The 12340-nt window shown below is 39.7% G+C and overlaps 1 protein-coding gene across 1 annotated transcript in view; it reads right to left on the reverse strand.

The window, feature by feature from the left end:
- Positions 1-4611: 4611 nt before the first annotated feature.
- FBXO21 (F-box protein 21) overlaps positions 4612-12340 on the reverse strand; it is a 37755-nt gene continuing 30026 nt past the window's right edge. The window contains exons 11-12 of the mRNA XM_054006838.1: positions 11248-11405; positions 4612-8555 (exon numbers count right to left, since the gene is read on the reverse strand). Of these exons, the coding sequence (XP_053862813.1) occupies positions 8377-8555; positions 11248-11405 (337 nt within the window). The 3' untranslated portion in view covers positions 4612-8376. The remainder of the gene's footprint in view (positions 8556-11247; positions 11406-12340) is intronic.

Raw genomic sequence — 12340 nt, forward strand, 5'->3', positions numbered from 1 at the left:
TAATCAGCACGGAGTAGAGCAGAAGAATTACTTCTCGTGTCTTGCTTACAACACTCCTGCTAAGACATCCCAGAGTGATGTTTGCTTTTTTTGCAACAATGTCACGCAGTTGCTCATTTAGCTTGTGATCCACTATGACCCCCAGATCCCTTTCCGCAGTACTCCTTCCTAGGCAGTCATTTCCCATTTTTGCATATGTGCAAATGATTGTTCCTTCCTAAGTGGAGTACTTGGAATGTGTCCATATTGAATTTGATCCTGTTTGGATCATTTTGACTTTTAATCCTCTCCTCCAAAGCATTTGCAACCCCTCCCAGCGTGGTATGACAGCATGCACACCAAAAGTGGGCTCTAGAGGGACAAATTCTTAAGGGAGGACTAGTTATTTCATAACACTTGGTAGAAGCAAGTTTTGTTTTATTCTGAATTAAAGAATACAATCGACTAGATCAGATTCTTGGGCAAATGACTAATCAGAGCAATTCAAAGTCCATCCTGTCTCCCTCCTGTTTCTGATACAATTGAGAAACAACTCTTAGGGTTGAGTGCAATGTGATTAGAGCAGGAATGGGAGACAGAATTAGGGCAGGGGGCAGCTGGGATGGTTAGAAAAGAAAACACTCCTGGCCTGTGTCATGATAAAGGAATAATGCACATAAATACCTCTCATGCACTGCTGAAAGTTTAGAGACAAAAATACCACACGGCTAGAAAGATAACATCATGTGCAGGTCTGCCGCGCTGGAGCACTTGGCTTTGAAGAAAATGCAAGATGGGCTTTAAAGGGAATCCTGTTCAAATGAGGAGTGGACTTTCTCCCCTTCCCACCCTCCATTAGCGTGTAAGAGTTGCTGTGGATGTGTCTGTCCACCTGCCAGACATTTCTGGAATAAAAGCGCAGCTCTCAGTCGCTAAACAGAGTGCACGGATCCCAATCCTGAATGCAGCACTTGCTGTTCAGCATCAACACGTCCACGCACAATAGTTGCCAGGACGCGAGGTCAAAGAGCTGTTTGTAAAGGCAGCGAAATCAATGCTAAGTGACTGAAAGAGGCGGATCGGGGAATTTCTGTACACAGTAGATACTTCCACCAACCTGTGTGAAAGCATTTAAAGTTACAAAGCGACATAGGTATGGCTCTGAGTTACCATCAAGACGAGTCAGCGAGAGATGCATCAGAGAGCCTAAATCCATCAGCCATCATGCAGCCACATCGTTAAAGAAGGAAATCATACTCCTTGGTGGATTTCATGGCTTCTGGCTCTTTGTCCTTCCGAGGCCTAGGAGCCTGTTCTAAAGATATGCCACCACTAGACCTCCACCATTCTGGTTACAATGGGAAAGCGCTCTCAAAATGAAGGGTATTACAATGTGCCTAACGGGTCAGAATCTGGATCACTCTGACCTCCCTTAGGAAGTTTGTTCTACAACTGGGTCATCCCAGAAGAGCAGATGGTCCCGGATTGAGACATCATTTGGGGGTTGCCTACATTAGGGATTTTTACACCAGTGCAAACCTCCAAGCTTAGATGGGTTACGCCAGGGTAAAGCAGGACTTGTACTGGTACAAGTGACCCTGCTTGCCAACACTTCATCCAAGTACAAGGTGTCTATGTTGGGAACGTGCACTGTTGTAGCTAGATCAGTGCAAAACTCCATAAAAGAGACAAGCCCTAATAGCCAGAAGAGGGATCTGGAGCACGAGAGATAAGCATTCCCATGGCAGCTATTCACAATCGGAAGGCTAGCTGCCACCTTCTGGACAACTGGAACATTACTTCCATCCCACAGTGAATTACAGTCATACAGTCCAAGAGTGACAAATGCAAATCATTGTGACTAGCTTTGTTTGGGAAGGAGTGGGATGGAAAAAGGCATCAAAACTATTCATAAGGCACTCACTGATCTCCAATAATGTATTTGCTCCTCTGCCCTGAGTTTTTTTTCAAACAAGTTTAATTTACATTTGTTAAGCAAATCATCCATCTACTTACCTGTAGGAAAAAGCAGCAAGAAGAAGAGTGCATGGTCCCTCCCCAGCTTACGGGTCTTGCACCTGGTGCAAAGGTTTTTTAAAAATGAAAGTTAGCATAGTTCAGCTCCTTAAGGGCTACTTCAGAAAAGTATGGCTGCCAAGACAAGAAGGTAAGTGCAACAAATTGGAGGAAATCAGCAAGGATGGCCTTAGAGTTTTGGAGAGCCATAAGCAATAGTCAGAAGCATGGCTTTCCCATTCCTGCCTTTAGTCCCGGTGCTAGAAGAGGGAATTGGGCTTTGTGTACAATTGTAGCAGGTTGGGTGGGGGAGGAAAGAACTCAAAACACAACATCAAGACAAAATTGCTGAGGATCCTACAAGGAATCTAGAAGCACAGGCCAGTCATGGACACTAGTAAGCTGCTTTGTTTTTAGGGTCTTCTAAGGCATACGCTTTAGAAAACTGAGCTTAATATTAAAATGGAACTCCTGTCCATGTTGTAGAAAAACCCATTTTATATTCCTCATCAGACATACCAGAGAATGTAAAAAGCAGCGTATCAGCTGGTTTCTTCTCTTTCTCAAAGCCCTGGGGGCATCTCTTACCTATGGCATTCTTTACTCTTAAAAAAGTTCCTAACAGCCCTTTGCGATCTGTTTTAAAACCCCACAAGCCTCTTGGTTTGTAACATGGTAGGTGGTCTGCTTTAGAATAAAAACAAATAGCCATATTTTTAATCAATTATTTATTTTATTGGGATTTTCCAAGTCATAAAGGACGTGTGGGGGGAAAGGTGTCCACACACTGAATAAAAAAAATTCAGGAGAAATACAAATTGGGAAAAACCAGAGCACCTAGAGAACCACGTGAGTCATTAGGTATTGAACATTCCCTATCCATGATAAGAGAGAGATGTAATACTACATTTCAGTAGTGTTGTACAAGTGAAACATTGGCAAGAATCAAGGTGATTGCAGGCAAGTCTCAACATCCCCCATATCCACTCGCCATCATCCTCATGTCCCATGAAGTAAAAGTTACATAGCAATTTGAGTACTAGCATCCAGAACTGAGGTGTCCAGTGCCCTGTCCCATCAGATAAATCAATACAAGAGTAAACCAGAGAATTCAGCACCAAGCATTTTATGGTTTCTCAAAAGGAAGTTGGAAAAAAGACAAAAGCCCTTTATTTTCACAAAGAGTTTGGTCTCTTTAAGTGTCTTGGGAGTAAGGGAAAGAGTAGAACCTTGTACAACAGACTTTACACTTACCTCAAAGAGTAGTAGAAATAGATGATCAGTTCCACCTGTGCCTGGAGCTCAGCGCTTCCATGACTTGAGCAGTCACATACTAAAGACAGTGAACCAGATAACTGGGCAGAATACCCATGTGGATTAACCAATATGGCTGGAAGATGACCCAATCAGATTTATCACCCACCAGCTGAAGATTATAATAAATCATGCACCTAATATACATCGCTTCCCCTAGCTCTCATTATCCTCCCATTCCTTTCTCCTCCCCGTACTTTATTGTATTATCGTCCATTGCCAAAAGCCTCGTGAGGTGATATTTTTAATGCAATTAATACCTCAGTGGTCCCTATGATCATCCTGAAATATGGACAGGAGCCTCCTTCTAATATCCATGAAGCAGAGGGTGAAAAGGAATAGGACAGTATTAGCTGCAGCAGGAAGTGCCGCTTCTTTATGCTCTACTCTTTTAAAAAAAGGTAGAGTCTATATTAACCAGGGGGAACAGGAATTTGGTACTAGACCGGACAGGTAGAGAAATCCATTTTACTTGGCGGAAAGGAGATGGAGCGAAGTTGGATGACACAAGAAAAGACAGTCTTCCAGTTTCTCTGGAAAACGTGCCATATTTCCAGAAGCAAGCTATTCACAGGCCTGGTAAGGACCAGCTTAGATATTTTGTCTGTATATATTGGCTGAAGTCACTCAAAAAGAATAGCTCAAGAGATTCAGAAATTCCAGAATCAATGTCCTTCTGAAACAAAGAGAGTACAGCCTAGGAAAGATTCTAGGAAATGCACACACCAGTGGAGGAGGTTTGGGGGTGCGGCTACTCGAGCTATCCTTGCACAAGATCCATGAAGTTGGACAGACATTCCCTAGATATCAGATTAACCCCTTGTGTCTCTTCATGCCCAATAACAGATATATCTAACATGGCTTCGAAGAGTTGCACTCACAAAACACACCTGGAATAATTTTAATTTTTGATAGGCCAGTAAAATATTTGTTTCTCCTATATCAGTATCAGTGTATTAAATGTGGACATGTAAGTATAAGTATAAGTATTGTGCCCATTCTAGAAAGTTTTCTTGACAGTTTTGGAAGATCAATCTAGCCTCTGCTTAGGTGTGTATGCAAGCAGTGTTAATAATAACCAAGATGTGACATTCATTTCCCCCCCACTAAGACTAGAGAGGAGTTGCAATAGGAAATACACAAGTAATATTTTGCTATGGGATACAGGATACTAAAAATCTGAATAGGGAAAAGGAACAAAGCGGACATGTAGAATTGCTTAACAGAGTGGAACATAATTACAAGAATGGAAACCGTACAAAACCAAGAGAATGTTGAATACAATTTGTAATGGCAAGTTCATAAAGCCTAATACTGCTTTAGGAAAAGCTTTTGTATCCTTAACATGTACATAATTACTACCGATGACATATGCAACAGTTCATAGGACAAGATACAACTCTCAGAGCTGTTTTATATCCTGGAAGGCGTCTCCCAAATTAGAAAGGTGTTTTGACTATTCTAAAGGCAGATTTTTGTTGAGTATGAAGTGATAACTCAAGAATTTGACTTTGGATGCAATTTACTCAGGATAAAATGATCTAGGTGAAGTGATTTGTCAAGTTAAGCAAGTCTGACCCTATATACATCTATAATCCTGACCATTGGGTCTTTTCCCACAGGCCCTGTTCTTTTATTTTCCCGAATCGTCTTCTACTAATGATATACTCCAGGTGAAATACAGTTCTACTCTAAGAAGTCACTAAGAAAATGGCACTTGACTTATCAGATCTGTGTATAAACACAATCAGATCTGACCACTTATTTAAATCACTAAAGCTCACACTATTTTTTACTCCAGTTAGCTGTGCAGAATCAATGAAGCTAAGAAGGAGCAATTCATTCTTGTGCAACAGAATTGTTTACTAAGTTCCAATCACTTACATTTCTGCAACCCCATGGAAAGCAATAGGATCACGTGGGTGTCACTGAGGACGTAATTTCCCCTACAGAACCTTTCTTACTAGTGATATCTAAGAAAAGACCCAAACTTGACTCAGATCCCAAACTGGGTGTGTAGGACTGGAAGTTAGAAAGCTAATCTTTTTACTCCTAAACTTAGTTCATATGAAAAAGAAAACTGTACATATATAGTCACATGATGCCATTTTTACAGAATCACACGGCAGAGCAGAATCACAATGTGGGCTAAACTCTCTCATACAAAGATATTTCCCCTTCTAACCTCCACAGAAATCTTTCTGCTATTTTTAGTACATAGACATGCAGAAGTGTTCTACAGATCCTAGGATTCACAAGTAATTCGTACATAAAATTCTGCAGCCGATGTGTCCATTGTATAAATAAGAAAATTCAGGAGTTCTCAAACTTTTGTACTGGTGACCCCTTTCACATAGCAAGCCTCTGAGTGCAATCCCCCCTTGTCAATTAAAAACACTTTTTAATGTATTTAACACCATTATAAATGCTGGAGGCAAAGTGGGTTTGGGGTGGAGGCTGACAGCTCGCGACCCCCTGAGGGGTCCCGACCCATAGTTTGAGAACCCCTGGACAAGATCAACCTACTCTGTAATATAGACACAAGCTAACAGTTGTTTGAACAATTGTTTGAAAAGTAGCTATACATAACTCACTTTTAATACTTGTATCCAATAGTACATTGCAATGGTTCCACCTCACAAATGGATACAGTAAGTGTGACAAGGGACTAGGTCACAGATTTGTGAAAAAGGTCAAGAACAGTTGTTATGATTTATCAGGTCCAAAATCCACTTTCTAAAAAAAGATATATAAGTGCCCAAATAAAAATTTACACAAACAGGCTATAGGGGCTACTTTCAAGCCCATTTTGTATCACTAAATTATAGCATATATTTAAAATGTGTCAATACATATTTACAGTTATAACTTGAGGTTAAAATTTTGTTTTAATGTTACCTTTAAAGACAAAGGAAAACCAAGTCACACTGAAACACGATGCTGACCAGAGCTTGTGTAGGAGTTTAATTGCACATGTACCACTGATATTCAATAGCAGAATAAGAGTTTGCATTTATAAAGCACCTTTCAGCTGAGAATTTCAAAGTGCTTTCCAAACATTCAAAAACACCCATGGGAGGTACAACAGGTAAATATTAGACCATCCATTCTGCAGATAAAAAGTGCAGCAGAGAGAAATGATTTGCCCAAGGTCACACAGTGAGTAGTGGCAGAGCTGGGAACCTGGAAATCCTGACTCCTAGTCATCTGTCTCTTTCTACTATATGTTTAAGGGTCAGATGCACAACAGCCTAGAAATTAAAACCGAAGGTAGTATTCCCTCATTTACTCTACTAGCAGAGTCGTTCCAAACATGGGCAATCTTTCAGGATATGCCCTAAAAATTACAATTTTCAACCCCTTAGAGACAGAGATTTGGATTTTAGTTTGAAGTTTGCACAGGGGTTTAGCTACATGACTCTCAAATCAGTGACAATTTTGTACCTAAATCCCCTTTAATTCAGCTGGGATTATCAGAAAATTTATTGTAGTGTAATTTTATTCTTTCCTATTTATTAGCACTAATAGGTTTTTTTCTGCTGCCTCTCAAGCGTTGAGGAACTTGCAGATCACGAAACTTCACTGTGAAAAGTGTAAGTTGCTTGTTAAATATTTACACAAGACTGCGTGCAAATCAATTATCTTAAAAAGAAGGGTGCACGTTAGTGCACAGACACATTTAAAATGTTACAAGAATAAGGGTGTCATTTTACTCTACAGGGCAGGATAACTAAGTCTTCTGTCTATAACTATGTAACCACACGGTAATTAGAAACCATGACTGCAGCCTGCCAGGAGTTATTAATTTAGAAACGAAAGTACTGTAGATATTCCATATCTTTGTAAATACTTTGCAACTTCACATCCAATTCTTATGTAACCCTAAAAGAAAATAATCATGTACTATTTTTCTAGGCTTTGCAGACTCTACGGCGGCAGTCTCATTAAAATTCAAGTGTCCTCCGTTTCTGAAGCACCTCCCTTGCAGGGGTCAGAATTTGGACAAATAGTTAACCCTCTTTTCCCCTTCAAAGGGCATTTTTCTTTTGATCAAAAGAAAGAAGGCATCATGATATAGGAAATAAGTTCTCCATGTATTGTTTGCCAGATGCTGGCGTCTACTGACTTTCATGGCACAATTGCAATCTGACAGTATAGATAACAGCTCACTAAATAAAGACTTCACCACAAGATGGTGGTTCAAACTACAAGTTTTAACAGTTTCAACCAGATAAAAGGAGACATGTAGAAAAATACATATATGACCACATCACAAATTCAACACCATGAAGAGAACATAATGGAAGAAAAAGTACAGGTAGGAATCAGGGTCCCAACAACAAGTATATTGGGGAGAGAAAATTGCCAGGATCTTATTTTCTATAAAATGATTCAACGGTGCGTTTGTAACAGCTGGAAGCGTTACATGTATGAGGTCCATTCAAGTTACTGTTGAACTCACCATCATATGGTGCCTCATGATTCTTGTTCAAGAAAGTTTCAGTGCCATTGCCGAGGCTGACAAGTGATTTCAGAATTGGAATGTTAGCAACACTTATTTTCAGGGTAAGAGGAAAATCAGAATTGAGGAAACAAACAATTGTGGAACTTCAGAGAGACCTTAAAACTACTGTATACACAGAATAGATATATAAAAAAATACTGCAAGTATGATCCATCTCTTTATCCATAACATGGGATTATTCCAGACTCTAGCTAGAGTTGTAACATGCTCACATCCTAAATAGGAAAAGTCGATCCTAAACACACAAGTGGTAAATACAAGCGCTCAAGGGGACAATACACTTCATACTTTGATTGTCACTTCAAGGTAATGAATGCCTTGTCTGGAATACCAATGCATCCCAAATTAATGGACTAGTGTGGGCAGATGGTAACTGAGTGGTTATTAGACATACGTGATCTCACAGGTTATGAAGTGCGATGCAATTCCTGGGGCATACGCCTGAAGATTATTGTGAAAATTGGCTTCCATAATTCTGTCCACAAAGAGGATACAGTAGCAGCTGTGATAAACTTTCTTCTGTCCTTGTGATCAAGTTTCACTCATTCCTTGACTTTGCTGTAGATCTTTTGGACTGTTGCACAAGAAAGTTCCAAATCCTCAGGATACCTAATCTCCAGCTCTTTATTTGCCAGGTAGTGAGTGCCTGTAAACTCTGAAAAATAGCGGCCGACATCAGGGTGAGGGATTTCATGAGGCTCCAAGTTATATTCCAGGTTCTCTGTAGAGAGAAGAAAAAGCCGTTATCAGCACACTAATGCCCAGCATTGAAGAAGCTTGTCTCTGCCTTAAGCTAGTCAGTCTTCTGTTTCAGGGTTTCACCTGCTCTGTTTTCTGAGCAGAGCTGATATTTTTTATACTACTACCAAACTACTGTGTCTGAGAACAGTACTGCTGGAATTAAACTAGAGTGACTGGCTGTTGCTGTGAAGTCATTAATGGATACCAGTTCACTGTGCAGAAGAGAAGTAAATGGTTCATACTGAAGAGAGAACAAGGACATTTGGGAGCTCGGTCCCAATCCTATAGGCACTCCATCTATGCAGGATCTACACAATTGGGCTCTAACTCCCACAGTCAGGAAGCCAATTCCCAGAAGAGGTCCTTACAAACTGCCAAATTGTTTGAAGAGCTAAGGAGAAGTCAGTTGTCTCAAACATGCATGAAGGAAGAATTGTGTCTTCCACTTTGAAGGTTCCTAAGGATCAGCTGGGATTTGACCTATGTCTAGCACACAGAGATTACCATTTAAAACCCACATTTTCTGGACTAGCAGTCCTATAAGTAGTGAATGTTTATTCCTTACCACCACAGTATTTTCATGTTCTTTCCTATTTTTAAAACATTAACATTTAATCACTGCACACACACAGATTAAAGTAAGATCAGAAGCAATGGTGCTACAGTAAGAAGATGAACCAAATGCCTACTACTCTCATTTATTCTGTCAGAGGAAAAGCTCTCATTTGTGTAAAGCAGCATTGCTGTGCAGTGGCCAATTAGTGACTCTCAGGTGTACGATCCCTGTGGAGGCCTTGAATGATGTAACATACACTTGGCAGTAACTGGCATATGGGTGGATACAAGCTATGCATAGCACTGTTTGGCTTATCTGTAGTGCTTGGGGAAGATGCTGAGATCACCACTTAGGAACAATCCATCCATCGCTAGTTCTGAAACTAGCAACAATTAAACTGATCGGTCACCAGCAATATGGTGAAAACCACTTAGAATTACCGGTAATGTGTTTAGTAGTTAGTTGTGACTCAAACCATATAAACCACAACTGTTGAAACTTTAAAAAACAAACACATTTGTTTGAAATTCTCCCCCTCAAAATCCCACTCTCTGTCTCCAAAGCACAAAATTGAAACTGATGCAACAAGCAAAAAGTGACCTGCACATAGTTTGGAAGGGACAGGAAGTGCGAGTGGTCAAGGGAGATACGTGATGGCAAGTAAGGACAAAACAACTGTAGCATACAAGATTGTGCTCGAGAACCAAGATGACAGTACCAGCCCACGGCTTATGTAGGAGAACTTGGGCTCTGCGACCAACCTGTACTATAGTTACTAATTTTGTTTACCAAAGAAGAAAAAAAAAGGTGAAACAGATGAGAACATAACACTTGTAGTAAGATACTGGGGCAGATACTTCATTCTCATCCTAATAGCAGTATGTGCAGAGAGAAGAAAATATTGTTTCTTAGAAAATGCAGGACCTTCCAAAGTCTGCTTCATAAACACACAAGCATTGGGGCAGATTCAAGAATCCCAAGTAATACTTATTTTTGGACTACCAAGTGCAAAGTAAAATATTTGGGGAAATCTAGAACCACAAATCTCCCTGTATTTTACACCTACAAGTGTATCTGACCTTTACATTTATTTTTTAAACTTGCTCTTGTACTGTACTGCAAACTATGTTAGACAGCACCCTCTAGTGAAAGCTGAACCATATTCAGTCAAAATAAATTTTCATAATCAAAGTGCTTCAGAAACTTTTAATCAGTTTTTGCAACCCCCCTGTGATGAAAGTATTGTCCCCATTTTATAGATAATGAGATGAAGACAAGTGAAGTAATCTGCCCAAGCTCAAAGGGGAAGTTAGTGTCACAGGAAGGATTAGAAAGCAGAAGTTCCTAGTACCCAGTATGCCTGTGTTCTGACCACAAGATTTCTTTTTTTATATAGCACAGTGCATTAAAAAAATGGCCAGAACAATTTCTATAAAAGGCACAGTGATCATAAAAAAGGAAGCCTTCCATTACACAATTACTTTACTCCTGATTTTTGTCCAAATCTCCTTAGGAACCTGACAAAAAACAAAAAAGAAAAAACCCACAAAAGCCAAGAAATTCAGGATTAAGGCTGAAAATTCCATCCTTAACATATTCTGCCTAGACAATGAAGCTCACGTGGTACGTGTTCAGACTGTTCTGAGGCCCCTTACAGAATTACATCAACTGTAATACCACCAAATAATTTTCAGATTTAAGTGAAAGTTGGATCTATTCTCCCAAATAATAGCAATCAAAGTTTTCAGCAGTGTTTTCTTATGTAAACTATTAAGGATATTTCAAAATAAAATTGGAGGGTGGCAAGTTCAACTGAAGTTAACTTTTGAGTTTATTCCTAGTAGTCCTGATCTCGTTGAGAAGTTATCGGGGCGTTCAGAAGCAAAGTAGGTCAACTTAAGATTTGAATATCAGTTTCCTTCCTGATTCAATCTTGATTTTCAGAGTACATATTAATTTGTTTAAATAATAAACACTAGTGATTTAGTAGCCATATAACTTTAGTGTAAATATTAACATTGTTCAAATAGTAAGCATAACCGATTTGATATACCACACATGTACGTAGAAATGAAATGCACACATATCACATCTACAGGCTGATTTATTTGCTCACCTTGAGCAGCGTATATGCAGGATCCGTCCTCCACCAACACATTGTAAAAAGGTTGATGGGGGCCATGAGGTAGGCTATGGACATTCATATTTCTCATCCATTCTTGTCCCATCATGCAGGTGGGATCCCAGCCATAAATGACACAGTTATAGCCATATCTAATTAGAAGTATAAAAAAAATAATAATCAAAACCTTGGAAAGGTGCACAGCTAGATACTCTTCTTGAGAGAGGAGGACTGCCACTAAAGAGTATGGGAGCTGCATGCTGGCACTCATGAGCTCCTGGGAGAGATTCTGTATAAAGAACACCGTTGACCGAAGTAGATTAAGAAATTCACGTTCCACCTTCAAACTGAAGACAAAGCCAATTAAGAGTCATTTTGAGAACAAAAAATGTATGGAGTTCTCATGGTGCCAATTCTAATCCAATCCACCCGAGGAGACTTTTGTTCAAAGAGATCCTTTTATAATATTCCTTCATATAGGAGGGAACTGGAACAGGCATCTTGTACTTTAACTCTGTGGTCAAAGAAAATATTTTGAATAATAAAGCAAACTCACATTTGTTTAACTGAACACAAACAGCCATTCTCTCCCCATCTCTGCTGATAAACCAATAATCATTATCACCACGGTTACTGCCTCACACCCAAATCACTTCAGAGATGCTGACACCTTCTTTCCCTTTACTCAATGGCTGATCAGTCCCAGCCTATCCTTCACCATAGTATTTGAATACCCAGAGCAGGACAGCATTCACTAGCTCACAGCCCATACACCATAAATCTTACTTTGCAGCAAATGGTCATAAGGGATCATGCCACAACTTGTAAGCCCAAGGGCAAATTCCAATAAAGAAGTTTTTTATGTAGAATTAGGTTACAGGAATTTCTAAAGGGTGAAGTACAAGCTTGTAGTAGCCTCAGGTATGTAGTTCATGTATACTGTCCCCAATCCCATCTTCTTTGGTAACAAACACCTTGCTATCATAGTAGTACATAGATTTATGTACTACAAGGCCGGAAGGGACCACTGTGATCATCTAGTTTGACCTCCTGTATAAAATGCAGGCCTGAGAAAACTTTCACAAAA

Source organism: Malaclemys terrapin, chromosome 16 (genome assembly GCF_027887155.1).
Source record: "Malaclemys terrapin pileata isolate rMalTer1 chromosome 16, rMalTer1.hap1, whole genome shotgun sequence".
Taxonomy (NCBI): domain Eukaryota; kingdom Metazoa; phylum Chordata; order Testudines; family Emydidae; genus Malaclemys; species Malaclemys terrapin.